This window comes from Ammospiza caudacuta, chromosome 12 (genome assembly GCF_027887145.1).
Source record: "Ammospiza caudacuta isolate bAmmCau1 chromosome 12, bAmmCau1.pri, whole genome shotgun sequence".
Lineage (NCBI taxonomy): Eukaryota > Metazoa > Chordata > Aves > Passeriformes > Passerellidae > Ammospiza > Ammospiza caudacuta.
This window is the reverse complement of record NC_080604.1, coordinates 14,695,837-14,714,497: the sequence shown is the minus strand read 5'-3', so window position 1 is coordinate 14,714,497 and position 18,661 is coordinate 14,695,837. Positions and strand designations below refer to the sequence as shown.

At 37.9% G+C, this 18,661-nt stretch overlaps 1 protein-coding gene across 2 annotated transcripts in view; it reads left to right on the top strand.

The window, feature by feature from the left end:
* Positions 1-18,661, top strand: part of FHIT (fragile histidine triad diadenosine triphosphatase) — a 517,184-nt gene that overhangs the window by 112,206 nt on the left and 386,317 nt on the right. For both annotated transcript variants that reach the window (XM_058813019.1, XM_058813020.1), the window contains one exon: positions 15,561-15,682. In XM_058813019.1, coding sequence (XP_058669002.1) covers positions 15,583-15,682 — 100 coding nt within the window. In that variant the 5' untranslated portion in view covers positions 15,561-15,582. The remainder of the gene's footprint in view (positions 1-15,560; positions 15,683-18,661) is intronic.

Genomic DNA, 18,661 nt, shown 5'->3' with positions numbered 1-18,661 from the left:
TTCCAGGGAAATCCCTTGCTAGGTATCACATCTGTCAATTCATGTAAGCTGGAGTAATTTTCATCAGCTTCAATCAGCAGTTTTGTTCAACACTCAATTGTAGTATTTGCTAAAGACAAATACAATTATTTTAGGGCATATCTCAATTTTGATCAAGTACCAAATATTTTGCTGTTGAAACTGTAATGTCCCAACTTATATCAACAATGAACTAGTTAAATAAAAAGCTAAAAAAATTTCTGAAATGATGCTCAACAGTGTGAAAATCTCTGGAGACCTTCTGTAAGCAAAGTGAAACAGAAATCACTACCCTTGCAAGTACTGATAACACACAGAGATGTTTGTCTTCATCACTAGCTGAGAATGTGGCACATCACTATGTAAATTTGATTTGAGTCCTAATTAAATATTTAAAAGATGTTGGCTTTCTGTTGCCTTTTTGAGAAGATGGCATATTCTAGATAGAAAACCTTCTGGCTTCTTATTCCTATATATTTGTTATATTATGAAAGATTTGTTCACAAAGTAAAATGAATTTGGTGTTGATTTGAACAAAAAATGTCTGCTAATTACTCTCTGAAGACAGATATTTTTGCTGGAATATAACAGGTTTTACTTCTCTTGGGGATGTTTAAGAGCACTGATCATACATAAATAATATTAATGAAATGGGAGTATTATTTTCTTAAGGGTTTGTGCAAGTAGTCTCTGGGAAATCTATTTTTACGTATTATTTTGTATTATCAAAATTAGTTTGAGTTTGAATATGTTATCCTATTTTAATACTTGAGTTCTAGAAAACTTTTTGAGCTGCAGGGTCTGGGTCTGGTCTTCTATTTCTGGGTATAACTCTTCTGGATTTTAAGGAGCAACTTGGATGTCAGCAGAATGAAGTCAGGCCTGGGAGCTGTCCGTGTTCCTGGAGTCTGCTGCCTTGGTCAGGGGCAGAGCTGTTTGTGTAGGGCTCTGTCTGGGAGGGCTCTGCTCTCCCAGGGCACTCACAGAGGTATCCATTGCCTTCAGTGTGTTTGTGCACTCTGGAGCAGGAGATTGTCACCAAAAAAGCACCATCACCTACTCCTGCAAGTGCAGAGGGGATTTTTTTTGACAAGGAATAAGGCACTGGAGAGCATGCTGGAGAGATTCTATTATTCTGTCATTCCCAAGTGCAGTTCTAACTTAATTTCTGCCTGATTTACTTCCACAGGAACTAGCAAGGGGAACACATCAGCTGCTGTTGTTGTTGAGAATTAAAATTTAATGCCTTGGATTAAAATTGAAAGGACAGTGCCCTGATGTGTTTTCCCTTCCCAAGTTTCTTATGACAGTGCACAGAAAGTGTGAACAGAAGAAACACTTGGATCATTCCAAGCAACTGAAGAGGAAATTCAGTGGAAACCTGCTGAATTTACCAAGCCTAGGCAAATGTGGTATTTTATTTTTCTAAAGAACTTTTTCTAAACCAAGATTTCTTTCATTACCACTTCTGCATAGAAATCAGAGATTCACAATGAGATTATATTTCATTCTTTTTTAGATAAATCTTACATGTATAAACTTCACAAAGAGAACATTATTAAGAATTCAAAAGCAAGTGGGCACAAGAAGAGTGTTAAGACTGGAATTGCGACAGAAATTCAACTTCTCTTACACATACACATTCTGATAAAGTAATCAGTATTGTCTAGAACACATAATATTTTCCAGAAAACTTCTTCCTTGCTCAGTGCACAAGATGAACAGTGCTCAATTAATGAGCAGCTATTAGAGATGTTGTTTTATCCTGAGTGTTTGATATGTGGCCCTAAGCCTTATTTCCAGCACATTGTTCAGACCCTGCTCAGATGTCAGAATTATTAATTTCCTCATAGGCTTTTCTGTTCTGCTCATCACTACTGTATCCAAGTGCTACACAGGTTTTAAATTAAATTTATCTCCACAAAGCCCCAGTGAGGGATGTGGTATTATCTCTGTTTTACCGATGGGGAGCTTACAGAGATTAAGGTCAGAAAAATTCACCAAATTTGGATGTACATTTTAGAACACAAGATTGGATTTTAGCGCCCTTCAGATCATACAGGATGTTCTGTGTTCAGAAAACACCACTTGCTACTTCAACATCAGGTGTGTTCTTGTTGCTGGATAACTTCCCTAGCAGCTCAAGGCTGCAAACTGAATATTTACATGGCATTACTTATCACTAAAGAAAGCTCTGTGTTTGATATCTTGGGCAGTATCACACAGGCACTCAGAGCTTTCTCTGAAATAGGCAGAACTTCAGTGAACCACCTGCAGAAATGAGGCACTGGGGCTTGCTGAAAACTCTAATATGACTTTATTATTAAAGACTGTTCCTTAATGCTTGCACGTAAATTGGCTTTACACAAGGCATCTGAATTCTCATCCTTGTCAATTTGGTCATTTGATTTTTGCAGTGGAGAAAGATTAGTTTGGAATATTGGAATTTGTGATCCAGTTAATTTGAGGAATGAATATTAATTGAGAAACCATATTGCCTCAAAGATTGTACTGTCTTCTCTGTGATAAACATGAAGAGGATATTTCCAAATGTACTTTCATTTATTTTCATTGTATATTCAGAGTTCTTATCTCTGTGAAGATATTCTACGTACCATAAGATTTGTGATCAAGTCTAGCAAAATACTGTTTCTCTGTTTGGGAAAACTTTAATTGGTGATTTTTACGTATTGTGTCCACATTTTGTATACTGAGTACATTTACATGATTTTCCTTGCATTCATTTTCTCCACTGGCGCTTTAATCCATGCTAGTTTTTGTTTTAGGCCTGCTGAATGCTTATAGAGTAGCATAAAGAATTCAAGGTAAGCCCTTAGTTCTTCACAGCTCTTTAAAAGCAGCAGCATAGATTTGCACCACAGCTAAACACAGTGATTTGTGAGTCTTTCTGTTAATTTTTGACAATTTTGGTGGCATTAATTTGACCAGGGAAAAAAGATTTCACTATGTCATTTTGTGCCCCTAAAGTGTCTCTCTGCTTTGTTTATCTGTTAAATTCATATTTCTTTAAAGTTTCCCAAAGCTCTTTGAAATCTTTAGCTGACGATGATTAGAGAAGTGAAATGTTTCTTACATTCATCAAGAAAGGGACCAGGATAGTGGCTGGTATGATAGAATTATGTAGAGAGTTAGAGAACCTGTTTCTTTAAACACCTTTTTAATGTTAACCTACAAAGCTTCTCATTAGACTACATTCCTCATGCCAAGTTCCTATCTTTTGTGGACCTGGGGGACTACCCTGTGTGTATGGAGTTGGAGAGTTTTCTCCTAGCTATGAAGTGCACTCAGGAAAGCCAAAACATCTCTTATAACAACACAAGAAAATTAATTTTTCAGTAGTTTCAAAGTCTCTTTTGTTTACAGTTGTATTCATTTCCAGACTGCTGAGAGCCAGCTATTCCCAGAGCTTTATGGTATTGCTGTGGCATTACTTACAGAACAACTGCTTGCTATTGAGGAAAAAATGAAAGTTAGTGAGAACTTTGCTTGACTAAGTGTGATTTCCTACTGGGCAGCTTGGGTAGTACATGTGTATTGTGCAAATCACCTTTTAAATAATAAATTGCATCCATTATTCAAGACGTGCAATGGAAGTCCAAAGTTTTCATTGGAAATAAACCATTTATGCCTACCTTCTATAAAATATGCTAGTCAGGGATGTGGGTGCAGGGCTGAGGCACTGAGCTGGCAGCCCAATTTATGAGTTCCCTGTCCAGGGGAGTCAGAGGAATTCAGAAATAAATCAGAGTTTCAGCTTTGACAAATTCTTGGAGCTACAGAGGGGTCCCTGGTTGAGGTCTCTGCCAGTTTGCCATACTTCAGCCTAAACATTTATCCTGCAGATTGCAGATTAAGATTTAATCATGTCTAAAGATTTCTAATTACTCATGAGTATCTTATTAGAAACCCTGGCTGGCAAAGAGATCCAGAGACCTTTCAGTAAATCGTAGAAAAAATTTGTTCCCCAATTAGCTGCAGAACAGTCATCTGGCACCCAGTTCTTGTTTAAAATGTTAGCAAGTTTACAGAAAAACGAGAACATAATACTCTCAGCTATTCCAATCCACCATGTGACCATAAATGTTTTTTAATCTTGAAAAGTTAAAAGGAGGAACACTAAAACATTTTTTGTTGATGCCTGAAGTGATACAGTGTAGGAAAGCAAGCCAGAAATACAGCAGAAACATACAAAACTATTTACTTGGTTTATGGCTTGATTATGTGACTCATGCAGTTCTCCATGGTGAGTCTAGGTTAAAAAATAATGATATAGATTGTTTTCTAAAAGGAAAAAACATGAAGAATTTTATGGTAGTTACAGATAGACGAAAATGCATATTTTTTGGGACATTTGGCAATCATGAAGTAAAAAGCAACCAGGAGAATGATGTGCACATACAGCAAAATGTGTAATTATCAGATGAACAAGAAAATTAAAATAATACATTTGTGAAAATAATGAGCACTTAAATTTCCTATGTTTATTCCATTTTTTTAAAGCATTTCTTCATCCTTTACCAAGGACAATGCAGGCTAGCATGTTGAAAATAGGTTTAGGCTCTTTATCAGATTTGCTTTTGGTTTCTCTGTATTTCTGCTTCTAGTATTAAAGAGGAGAAAATGCTTTATTCCATCAGTGATTTTGAAATTTGACTTTAAGAATATTGACAAGATCATCTTTGACTTCTCTTACTTCTGTAAATAAATCTAAGGAGTTGCTGGACTTATCTTAAGGCCTGATTCTGAAAGCAACCTATTTGAGGCCAAAAAAACTGTTTAATAGATTTCAGTGATTAATTTGCTAAGAGCACCTGTTTAGTGGGAAAAGATTCCTGAAGAGCAACTTGAGGTGAAAATGTAACCCCAAACTTCTCAGGCTTTGTGTCCTACTGAAATAAATCTAATGTCTGCATGTATTACATAACAGGAACTGCAAGCCACTTTCTCTCAGCAGAAAATATCTTGTGAAAAGAAGTCCTAATGTAATATTCAGCAAGTAGTTGTATTTTAATATAACTGTGTTTTCTGCAATCAGATATGAAACTTCTCACAAAACCATCATGTAAGACTGCCTGTATTTGCCTACATTTTTTTGAGTCATAGTGCTCAGGATTAATCTAACCAAAAATCTCTAAGCAGGTTCCTGTCATGCTTTAATGCTGGTTTAACAGTGAGTGTTTCCTTTTTCAAAATTTGCTTATTTTTTCAACTGATTTGCAACCCAGCTATCATTAAACATTACCTTGTTCTGCAAGGAACCTCACAGTGCTCTGTACAAAAATCCAGAAAGCTCTGATTTCTGCTACAGGTTTCTTTGAGACAGATAAGGAAGTGACCAGAAAACAGGAATCGTATTTGCCATTTTCCAAACACGAGCAAGTAAAGAGAAAGCATTTGAGGAAAATCGGAGGGAAAACCTGTGCAGAGGGGGAAGGTTAAACCTAGAAAAGTGCTCTTTGCGTGCAGTCCACAATTTGACTGGTGTAAATGAACCAGAAATAGTAAGAACATGTCACACCAAATTGCATTTTTCCAATGACTGTAATAGGAACTTTTAAAAAAATAACTGTCAAATTTCAGCATTAGAGCAGCACTTCTTTTTTTTTTATCCATTGGATATATATGTGTGCCATGGTAATTCTGTAATTAGCCTGTGCAGTCCCAGCAGTTCACTTTTTGACCTGCTTTGCATGGTGGGAGCCTCTTTTTCCTCCTGCTGCTCCCCAGGCTGCAGCCCTAGGCTGGCAGCTCTCCACAAGGATAACCCTGGTGGAATCACCTGCCTGGGATGCACTCAGGGCTCTGGCAGAGGGCTCTCATTCTGGGGGGGACAAAAGGAGCTGGGGGAAAGATGTGGACATAAATCCTTAGAAAGATGGTTCATTAATTCCAGCATTCATGGAACAATCTGGTTTAAGTGGTTTTATGTTGGAGAGCAAGCACATATATAAAGTGATGAAATGAGAACTAATGGGATTTATCTTAAGGATTCCAATATCTAGAAATAAACATAAATGTGCTGTACATAAATGTGAAGGACCCACTATCTTGTCTTATTAGCTAGATATAAATGTAAATATGACAATAAATTTTCATTAAATGTCTATTTTCATTTATATGCCTGAGGAATTTTTAGACTAAGTATGGTGTCTGCATTTTCCTCTGAATGTTTGTGTTACATTTATTAATTCAGCAAGCTGAAATGCTTGCAGAGATACTCAGGGTCTCACAGGAATTGCTCTAAATATAATAAATTCAAATTCACAGTATTACCAAATAGCCATGGTCTAATAATAATAAGTTTGCATTCAGAATGAAATTTTGGGCAAAAGGACAAAATAATAAAATACAAGAAATAAATCTTTAAAGGTGTTTACTGATTCAGGAGAGCTTTTGGAAGTGATGTAGCTGATTTCTCAGTGAAGAAATTATAAAATTCCAGACTGTATCTGGAAACTCATCATCCAACATTTCTGGCTCATACCTCACTTCTTTTTGCCTGGACTTGTGCTGGCTCTGAGTTGTGTGGAGCAGCCTTTTGCCATAGCACACCCTGTGCTCTCTGTCTCTGATTGTGCTTTGGTTTATACCACCATAAAGTTTTGGGAAGAGCCATTACTCTCTTCTCCCAATGGACTTCTTCACTCCTTGAATCTTTTCACTTAACTCCCTGCAGCTTGTCTTCTGCAGCTCTCTTTGCCCATCTCTGCTGTCCAACACTGTAGATGTCCAAATTGTATTCTCTCAGAGGAAATAGGAAGCCACTTCAGGGGAAGGCTTAGTCTTGGTGTGTATTTCTAAAGCCTGTAAAGTGACTTTATGTTTTGCAATATAAGTAATAATAATAAATAAAAGATAGAACTGCTTTTTCTTCACTCCCCACTTTTAAAGCCACCTTTTTTTCCACTGAAGGGTTCAGCAAAAGAACATTTCTAGTTGTTCCATCATGTCAGCTCTCAGTCTGTAGCTTCAAAAGGAATAAGCTTCCTCCCCCATCCCTCCTTTGCTGGGGTAGTTTCCCTTACATTTATATATCTCAAGAGATGTCACAGTTTTTTATTGCTCCTCTACCATGTAATGTAGCCCTAGGTAGCCACACTAGGAAAAAGGATTTTCATGGTATAATTTCTGCCATTTAATGCATACTGTAAAGCATTTTCTTAATTTTTTTCCTTTTCTGCCTTTCACCCCTCTGTTAAAAAAAAAAATTGGCATGATTGATATTAATGTTTTTCCCTAATAAAAATGTATTTTCCCTTGATCTTAATGTTGGTAATACATTATTCAGTGTTCCTTCTTAATAAAAGCCATTGGTTGTTCCATTACTCACAGCAGTTATTACAACACTAAAGGTCTCGTTCATCAGAATGACTTGCAGAGGCAAAATCAAACCCCTGAGTTCTCCATGCATCAGGATAATAGCTGTGGTACACGCAAGTTCTTAAAAAAATGAAATTTAATGTGTGTTTCTCTGTTTTGCTTTGCTTCCCCTCCCCCCGAAGATTAACACTAAAGAAGGATCTGTGAACACAATTTATTTTATTGGATACTTGTGGTTTTGCATGTATTTTGTTCTTTTGGTAAAAGTTGTTAAGAATGAATTGTTGATTCTGATTGATTTTATCCTGTTTCACAAAACATCCTCCTTAAAATCACTGATATAGTCCATGGATTTTGAGTTTCATGGTTATCAGACTTGTCTTTGAATTCCTGCTGAATTTTGTTCGATAATAATGATAGAAGGAGGTATAATCTTAGATAACTTCTGCTAATATGAGGAAAAATGGGCACAGTTTTTGAGCAGAGAAGATTGTGAGAAGTTCTAGATCAAGTCTTGGGACTGGAATTCTGCTTGAAAGATAACTTCTGTAATATTGTGGTGCATTGAGTTGGTGCATTCTGGCATAAAATGGACACAAACCTACTGCAGGATAATGCAAGACAGCAATTCTTTTTTCATGCTTGTAATTGTAAAAGGTTTTTTAAAAAAGTAAAGTTGCAGGTCTACCTAGGATGTCAAAACAACAACAAGGTGATGTTTGGAAACAAATCCTCATATTTGAAGTTGGCTGTTACCTCAGCACAGAGGCAAACAAGGGCTTCCACTGCCAGAGTGATTTTCTCAGCATGGTTAAATGGTGTGTGAGTCATCTTCTGAGGCACACAGTGTACACATGGACACTTGAAGAATGTCGAGCCTGTTTATTGCTTTCAGGACTCTTCTAAACCCTCATTTTTCTCCCAGTTTTATGTGTTATACAACTCTTTTGCCTCTACAAACCTTTTCATTTATTGTTTATAACTTTGCACTCTTTACCTGAATTACAAGAAAAAACCAAGTTGGCCTAATTTGTATTGCAAAATGCTTGCTGTAGAAATGAATTTGACAACTACATCTACATCATTTAAAAATATTTATGTCCTCTCCATGTATTATGGATGTTATATCGCCTTTGATGTCTAGCTTGATTCTGCATTTGCTGATTAACTTGTCAAAGTTGCAATTGCTCTACAGTGTTGCTACATGGTTGCTCACTTGCTTTTAAGTGTCTGCATTATTCTTGGTCAACAGGGTTCTGGGTATCTGAAGTTTGAGTTGTTTAGTTGTTTTTTGGGGTGGTTGTGAGGATTTTAGGAGTAGGGAAAAATCTTAAAAAAATTTGTTTTGATGATGGACCAGAAAAAAATTGGAAAGGACAGGCTTGTGTGCATGTTGCCTGTGTGTACCCACACATTGCCGGACCAGGCACAGTAGACAGGATGTGTAATGCCTGAAGAGGGATAGTTTTGAGAAATAAATGTGTATGCTAGTACACAAAGAAATGAGAATGCTAGTATTTTATTTGACCTGTAGCTTTTAAATAGGCTATAGTCTTTGTTTGAATTTTGTGAGTTTTCTGCTTTAGATAAGTTGATGGGACAGCTGGACTGGTTGCACAAAGTATTTCGAGACAGGTTTGGGGGCAATGCAGCTTTCCTCTCAGGAGCCAAATGTGAAGGTACACATCAGCTCACTGGTGATGGGCAGAATGGAGAAAATGAGAAAGCCTTGTACAGCAATAGCCAAAATATTGGTGTCTTGTCAGCACTGGTTTGGTTACAAAACCAAACTGCAGGACCTTACTGGCTCCTGTGCTCCAAAGCCCATCCCAGTCAGACCCAGTACAAGTGGGAACTCTGTGGTTTTTCTCAGGAGCTCAGAGCTCCCTCAGGTCACTGCTCATCACACTGTCCATGTCCTGTGCTGAGCTCTGGGGTGGTGCTGCTTGCCCAGGGAGCTTTGTGCAGTCTCCTCCTTGGCCCACTGCTGCCACCCGAAAGGCACAGCCAGGCACGGAAGGGACATTTCTCATGATGGTCACAGTCATGACCTAGGAAAACCCACTGTAACAACAACATGGGGATTTTGAGGGGTGAGACTGTGAGAGCAGAATGGAAAATCCTGTTCCAAGGGGCTGGGGAACGCTGCTGCAGCTCAGGGGAAAGGGAACAGAGCTGCAAGGCAAAGGCTGTGGGATTGCAGATGGATGTGTGGCATCACGCATGGGGAGGAGCTGAGGTGCTGTGCAACACGCCACAGTCTATTTTCATTGTAAGTGGAGATAATTTAGCTTGATTGACCATGCTAAGAAAATGGCTATCTATTTAAACAGTAATAATTTTGATGTTTTCTTCCCTGCTAGATTAAGCAGGGGAAGCCACATGTAGTGGATTTGAGTCCATCATAATCTGTCTGTGATGGGAGGAATTGGTCCTTGTCAATGCCACAGGATTGGTTGCATGCATCACATTTAATGGGCTTGCTGTTCAGTAGCTTCTGTGGGTGGTGAAAATGAAAAATAATCCACACAAGCTTTTGCTTTCAACATTGTGTAGAGCATTAAATACCATCCCCATGGAGAGAATCTAGGCTATGGCTGTCAAAGATACAGGAGCACCTTTTCTAGTTTTGTAATTCTTCTTGGCTTTTTCAGAGCAGAAATGGCATAGTATGTGATGTTTTGGCTTACTGAGAGGGAGAACAGTTTTTAATTAGAGGCCATTTTCTGGAACTGGAAGAACACAAAATATGTAGTTAAATGTTGTGCAAGAGTGGGAGTGAAGGGTGCTGAGAGATAAAGCTGTTCTAGGGACATAGAGCCAGTAGAAAAACTAAGTGATTTTAGAATAAAACAATTTCTTTCTATTAGTGTTTTTAGGTATTTCTTGATGAAAATGTCAAATCCTGGCTGCTAGCAACAAGCACATTTATTGCTAGGTGCTTGAGTTAAATAAGTAATATTCTGGCTTGTGTAAATTTCATCCTTACAAAGTGGCAGTGAGAGGAGAAAATAAGTAAAAAATTCCAAAACATGAAAAGAGGGAAGGTAGCCTGCAGTGCAGGTCTTCATTGCACATTACTTCCTGAATATGGTGCAGAATTCAGATGTCTAAGTAGGACTATCATTTTCTCCATAACCAAACCTCTGAAAGGAAACAATGACAAATAGGGATTTAAGGATATAGGTACTCTGTTCCCTTGACTACAGTGTGTAACACACATTTTCGTATCTTGATGAATTAAAAAAAAATTAGTATTTTTGTACGACCTTAAAGAAAATTAGAAAGGAGGAAGTTTTGTTTTGCCACATAAATTTTCAGTGTTTTTACATGAAATTGAGTATTGGTATCAGGACTGTCAACATTCCTGAAGAGGTGATGTTAATATGGTAAAATAAACTTTAAAATTTAAGAATACTCCTGGGAACATTTCTAAAACAGTCCTTTCTATTAGCACAGAGAGATAATGGTATTGTAATTGGTTTCCTTTAATACACACATTTGAAGTTAGCAGCCCATTTTGCATTCTCATCTTCCCCCTTAACAACCAGATGTGCAGCTTTCCTAAAACAGTGCTCAGGGGATTCTCAGCAAAAGCCTTGAGCTTGGTTCTCAGCAGGTGCTGATCTCAACACCTTGTTCTAAGGAGGAGTAATTGTATAAGGAAAAAAAAGAGGCATTTTGGAGTACCAACACCATCTCAATTAAGCATCCATTCGGGAGGTTTGTGGTGGCAGGAAATGAACATTAAAGAACTGCTGCCATCACTCCTTGTAGTCAGCAAACTTCCAGCACTTTTCCAGGTCTCTGATTTTAGCTGTGACCTGTAACAAGCAGACACTTATCTTGATGTCCTATGGACTTCTTTTTAGGTGAACTTACCTTCTGCCCAGAAGTGAACTTATTTTCTGTTCAGAGTTCTGTGTATTTGACACAAATGATTCTACAGCTTATGCTGTTTAAAAACTGAAGCGCAGACCAAAGCCCCTAACCCTAAAACTGAATAAATCTGAAAACTGAGACGTGTGTATAGATTTCCTCTCAAAAATACATTTACTATATGAGTAGTACTTATACAGACTGGAGAAATGCCATGTACCTATGATGCCTTTTTCTTGGATCTAAAATTAATTCAGGCATGGTTAAGGGATAAAGGGTTTTTATTTTGGTATTTAATAAGGATCTTTGTGGTGCAACATTTGGCCAAGGTGGAATGCACCGAAATGCACATTCAGGGTAGATCCTGCATACAATTTTACAGACCTTGCAAATCAGCATATTCAACAAAGATGCTCCAATGAAAGGCTTGAATAGTGTGATATCTTCCTATCCCAAAGTATTCCCTTCTAGATGGGCTTAATTTTAGTCTGCAGGATGTATTCTAGAGAGGACCATGGTTTCTCTAGCTATTGTAGGGCTTTCTGGCTTCCCATTGCAAGGCCTTTAGGATGTTTGGTCTCCTGGCCTAACAAAATACCATGACTATGCTAAGTTATCAGACTTAAGGAATTACAAGCCCTTTTTTTTCAGCGTGTAATGATTTTTCTTAATTTTACCACTCTTTTTTCAGGGTGTAATGTGGATTTCCAGTGTCTTTTTTTTCTTTTTCTTTTCCTAGTATGGGTTATACAGATTTGAGGTCTGTTGTGGCTGTAAAATTAGTCTACTTGCTGTGTTAGCCTTTAATACTGTATTCCCACCTACAACTGCAGTAACACAGCTTGAAGGGAATTTAATTAGGAAAATGAGGCAGATTAAATAGGCAATGTAATGTATATCAGCAATATGAAGAAGAGTAAATACACTTTTCATCTGAATAGTCAGAATAAAAACTGTGTTAAACTGGGCTGAAATTTAATCAGAAATGGATTTCTTTCATTTTCTAACATTACTGTGTAATTGTCCTTCTTATTACTGGGGATTAGAAAGGCTACCATCATAAAAGAGGAAACATTTTTAACCAATTATGTGTTGTTTCTAGTTTGTCTGTCACTGATCTCCTCTTTATGTGAAAAATGGAAATCCCTGGAGGAACAGACTCAGCGTGGTCATTCCAATCTGGGAATTGGGAAGCCTTGTGCACACACTGCATCTCATGACCTGTGTGCACACACCTGTGCTCATTGATTCCTGCTGCTTTATAGACCATGCAAGCAATAAGTGGTAGAGTTCAGGTGAATAAAAACTTGCTCTACCAGTAGCAGTTTGCTGCCTGGCAGCACTCTGGAATATTCCAGCCTTGCTGCACAGTCATGGATATTTCACTTGTACCCATTACTTATTTCCCTGGTGCATCTTTTAGCATTTGTGTTGGTTCTGAGAACAGATGATTGTACTGTGCAGAAAAACACAGAGCATCACTAGGGCAGAAGGCAGCTGAAGTAATATATAATAGATTATGAATAATTGTTTAAGGAAAAGTCTCCCATAATCCCTTTGCAAATTGGAGAGAGTAGCACTGGGAAGTCTGCAATATTACACAGCACAACCAGTACAACTGACACATTAGTTTGAAACACATTTATCTAGTCTGAATCAAGAGATAGAAATACATTATTCAGATAGATTTTTACATAGTAAACAAACAGGGTTTTAATAAATGCTTTAATTCTATGTCAAGCCACTTGGGCTGTAATGTGATTCTTCAAACTATTGCAAAGAGAGGTATGAAATTAGTGCTTTTACTTTACTGATTTTTCTAGATATTTTAAAAACAAGACAGGTAGTAAAGTAAGTAAATATCATGTGGTAGGTGCATGATGAAAACACAGAACAGGCAACCTAATGTCACCAATCTTATTTTGCTCCTTTTTGCTGTTTTTTGCTTATGGCAGCAATCAGCCAGAGGACTTCTTCAGCTGATTACCAAATCTCAGGTTCTCCCCCTCCTTAAGTCAAATTTCAAATCATCATAATTTACATTTAGCATTTGTGATTTTGAAGCCTTGTTTCTGTGCTTAATTCTGTCCTGTGCCTCTGGACAGTACCTTTATTTATCATTGTCCTGGAAGACAGAACAAGAAATCATCAGTAGCACTTGGATTTTTAGTCCATAGCATTGCCAAATGCAAGGGCAGGTGGTACATTTGATTTTTCAGCTTCTGGAGACATCAGCTTACCATTTCTTACCATCACTGGAGGGTAGTCCTGACTATGGAATGTTTCTCTCCTTTGTCAGAAGCATTTCCTTCATTGCAAAGAGAACCATGTCTCTTTACTGAGTTGTGTGAAAACATTCTGCATGTTTTAATTGGAATGAAAAACCCCCATGGGGGGTTGCTGATGGACTGCTTAAGACAAATGAGGCAGATTGATTGAAGTTCCTAATAGTCATTTTTTCAAGCATCAGCACAAGATAGCAGGTGTTTTCTCTGCTAAGCAATTCTTTTAGTAGCTAAAGAGACTTGATTTTTGTATGTTGTCAACTTTCAAGTTTAATATATGCTAAGGGACAAATCTCAGACACTTAATCTTCTCTTGTCTTTATGTAGAAAAGAATGTAGAACCTTTTCAAATCTTTGAAACAGGCATAGTTAAAATCTCCACTCTTCCATAATCTGTTTAAGCATTTCCTTTCATCTGTGATTTTCAGAAATAAAACAGGACATGATGCCTGCTTAGAAAATGTTTATTACATGGAAATGTAGTAATCTTATTTGTTACTGTATCATATACTAAGATTTATATGTGTTTTTCTGGTGTAAACCCTGATTAGATGCATCTGCTGCCCTTAACTTACGTTCTTCTGTGGAATCAGACCACTACAAAGCCAGAAGTTCCTTTAGAAGAACAAGTATTTCTCAAAGACATGTTCAAAGTGTGTGCACTTGGAGGGGGTTGTTATGTGTACTTTTTTATGGGAACAGGTACAGGTGTGTAGGCACACAGTTTGTGGTAATTGGGGTGGGGCTGAGCCTCAGCCTCAATCCCCAATGAGCTGCAGCTGTGGAAAACAGGTGAAAAGCATTGACAGCAACGAGCCAGGGAGTGCCCAGGGGCTCTGACCAACCACCAAAGGGAGCAGAGGGCACACAGGTGCAATGCATCGACCGTGAGGGTATAAAAGGTTCTGCTGAAGAACAAGAAGGGCAGATGCTTGCAGCCTTCTGACGAGGTATGGTGTTACTGTGTATGGGTGAATGCTTAAAGCTTTCTGAAATTCTGTGGTGATGCTCTGTGTATTGTGGCTATCTCAGCTGTGATATATGCTGTGACACAAGTGGGATGATAAATCAGAATAAATCTCTTAGATTAAGAACTAAGTTTAGGTCTTACTCTACACAGTGATCTTGCAAGTAAAGAACTGCAACAGAAGACCCTCCATGGCTGTAGCAGTAGGTTTCCCTGTCTCAGGCAACATATGAAACTGAATTTTCTGATTAGTCACTTGGTTTAAGTTGGGTAATGTGAGTATAATGCTTCTGATGTGTCTCAAGTATTGTCACATGAAATTTGTCATTTCTTCATTTTTCACCCTGCAGTACCTTGGATATTTCTGATTGAATTAAATACTTTAAATACTCTAGGGCTTAAAGACTTAAAATAGACACAGCTGGGACTGTGCTGTAGCTATTTAAGAGGGATTTTCATTCTTGTCACAAAGAGAGAAAATTTTAGTGAATGAAAGTGGAGTTCTTTGACTTTCTATAAGAGAAAATGTAGCAGTGATCATCTTCACATTCCAGTTGCTCAAGCTGGACAGTGTGGATGGAAAATGGCTAAATAAACTTTCTTCAATTTGCCAGTGTTTCTTCAGTTGAGGTATTTAATGGAGAGATTAAGAAAATGTGGTTTATTTCATACATCCTGTGTGCACTGATTTGCATTGTGGCAGAAAAAAATGTGAAATCCTATTTGTGCTTCTCAAAGAACATCTGACCCAAATGTTTACAATGCAGGACAAATGAAAATGGGAGGGAGAAATTGCATTCCTTAGAATTCTGTAGCCCTGCCAAGATGATGAGATTAGACTTTAAGAAATTGTATGTTAATTTTTTGCTTTGGAAAGAAGCCTTTTCCACCCCTTCTTCAAAGACATGATCAATTTATGGGAGGTGTAACAACCATTCCAGGACTCCCAATTGATGAGCCCCGGAGGCACTTTCAGCTGGAAGCTGCACAGGCAGTTGGATTGTTTTATTCCTGTTGCTTGGGAAAGGCAGAGTCAATCCCTTAATTATCTTAACCATTGTCTCTTTCAGACCCTGAAGATCATCCCTGACCATGCTGAGATTTGGGCAGCACCTGATCAAGCCCTCGGTGGTGTTCCTGAGGACAGAGCTGAGCTTTGCTCTGGTGAACCGCAGGCCGGTGCTGCCAGGACGTATCCTTGCCATGCTGCTGCTCCCTGGGAAGGGCAGGACACGCTCAGGACACTTGGAAGGCCAGGTAGGATGTGACATGGGTTTATTCCAAGTCCAGGCAGTGATGCTTGATCAGAAGATGCTTGATCAGTGTTGCAGAACTGCTGAAAACAGTTGCTTAGCAACTGTGACCTTCGAGGTGAAATATATTGACCTTTTCACCACAGAAGTTATATAAACAACCAGGTGCTACTAAAAGCATTTTAAACTTCATTGGAGGTGGTGCTGTTTAAATTCCATATTATGCTGAATAACACATGCCACTTCCCTATTAATAATGTCACTTATTTTTTGATGTGGTAACTCTTTTATGGAGGATTTTCAACTTTTCCTGGCTAGTTGTATACCATTTGTCAAATGCCAGTAGAACCCTGTATGAAGACTTTGAAGACTTTTTTGGGGGGGATTCAGATTGCTTTGATTAATTTAGGTGGGAATGGATTAAATAAGCCATCTGTATATTGCACAAATTTCACAATGAAAATATGAAGCCTCATGGTGTAAGTAAAATGCTTGAGTTTGAAACTGTATTGTAACTTGATTACACAAGATGCTCAATGTACCTGTTTAATGTGTTGTGTAGTGTGTTATTTTCCAGTCAAAATTCTGCTGCTCTGTAATTTGTGCTGATTTTAGTGGCTGGAAATGAAATTTTTCAAAATAATTAAGACTGATCTCCTCTTGTGTAGAGGTTCATGATAAAATTTTAGGAGAAGCTCAGGCAAAGAATGAATGCGTTGTGGAAAAAAAGGAAGTTTTCTGGAGTTTACTGAAAGTTTTCTTGGTAGTTTTGTAGTTTTATGTTGATTTTTTCATAACTTAAAATCAAGTGATGTTTAATATATATATTTTATATATATTTTAAAATTATTTTCCGCTGAAGTATAGAACCTTCCTTTCCTCCCACCAGTTTTGTAGCTTATAATTGTTCAATATTGAACTTTTCTCTCCACCTGTTTTGAATGGTGTTTGTGTGTACCAGAAGTCAGAGCATGACAAAGATGCACAGACTTCATAGAAACTTTAAAGGTGTTACTGTCTCACCAATATACTTTATGAATTAAATTAGCAGTTTTTCTGATCTTTGAGTTTCTGAAATTCCAGATGTAAATCCAAGGTGATTTACAGATTTCTCATAACAAAAACCATTTCAAAGTTATATAAAGACAGTGTGACATCAATCACTGTGTGATGCAGGGCCTGTAAGTGCCTGAGCCGTTGCTGTATGCATTGTGTGGATCAGAGAGTAAATAAACTCTAATCTGTTCTGTGAGTGCAGGTTTTAAAAACAATATTTGACTTTTTTTAAATTAATCAGTTAAGTGAACAATTGCATCTGTTGCTCAAAATAGAGCATTTCAGATGAAGTGTTCTTGTTTTAAAGTTTTGTGAGCACTTAGTAATGACAAGTTAAGGAGCATATAAAACTTAATTATTACAAGCTTCTTTTCTTCTTAAATAATTAAAGATTATAAACTCTCATTGTATAATTATTGCTGACTTTTGGCAGATACATTTATTTGCTCAGGGTTTAGCTTTGTTATCCCATAATGAGTTTTGCAGTGTATTTTATAGTGTCACATTGTTTTAATAGCTTCTGTTGTAATATATAATGTAGTCTTTGTTTCTCCATTGAATAAATGTTCAGGTAATAAAAACCCAACCCTTTTCCTTTCTCATTACAATGAGAAGAAATTAGGAGAGATCTTGATGTAAAGGCTAGAATACAGTATGTAAAATAGAGCAATTTGCAGTTGTAAGCCTTTTAAAGTGTCTGTATAATGCAGCATTCATCTTGAGACCTGGCAGTAAGAAGTGTATTTTCTTTGTTTTATTGCAATAATTTTATCTGCCTTGTCTTTGGCACGTGTGTGACATTTTTTTCAGTAGAAAATAAAATATTAATGTATGTGAATTAGAGAGACAAAGGAAATCAATTTGAAAGCCAGATCACTCCAGGTGGTGGCTTTAATTAACTAGTAAGGTTGAAATTCCATCTTGAAACAGAACATTGGTTGGAATTATGAATTTGAAGTAACAGTTTTAAAATAAAACTATTCTCTGGGAGAAAGTCTGTCACAATGGCCTTGTGGAGTTCAGTGTGACTTGAGCAATGCCAAAGCAGGCTTGTTCACTTAACACATGGGAAAGTTTTGTTTTGTTTATTTTGAGCTGCCAATCCTGTGAATTTATCTTGACGTTTGAAAGACAAATTGTGCTAACAGTCCAAAATTAGGTACAGTAAGAATATGGTATTTATGGTAAGGAAAGGGTTCTCCTCTTCCTGGACAGAGGTGCCTCATTTTCCCCAGCATTAGATTTCTGCCCACTGGGTGCTCTGAGTTCACAGACTCAGGAGCTCAGTTTGTATTGGGATCCCTTGGTGTGATTACTGCAGATTCTTGGATAGGGAGGTGCTGGGTACTCATTGTTGAGTAAGGCTATCCAACATTAAACTGGGGTTTTCAGTATGTAAGCTACAATGTGCACATTTGTGGGACAGTAGGAAGTATTGACCTCTTCTGGCACAAGGAGACAGAGGCGAGCTGCAGGTGGTCAGTGTGCAGGGTTAGTGCCTGTTCCCCTCAGGAGATCCAGGCCCTTTGCTGTCACCTGGCAGGCAAAGACTCAGAGGTGTTGGTGTCTGCACAGGCTGTCTGGGGACATTGTCACTTGTAATAATCAGGGGTCTGTATCTGCACTGCTGTTGTCTTCTCCTTGTCTGATATCAGAGCAGAAGGCACATGGCATTGGGGACAGGGTTGATTAATGAGGTACTGGATTTTGGAGTGTACTTTGATGATGCCTTTCTCACGTTGTTGCAGAGCCAAGAGTCTGGGTGGGAACCCAAATACTGTATTCGGTGCACATCTGGGCTGTAAGCTTGGAGTGGGGAGGAGGTAGCTGTGTGTTCTGGAAGCTTGCTGGGATACCCTTAT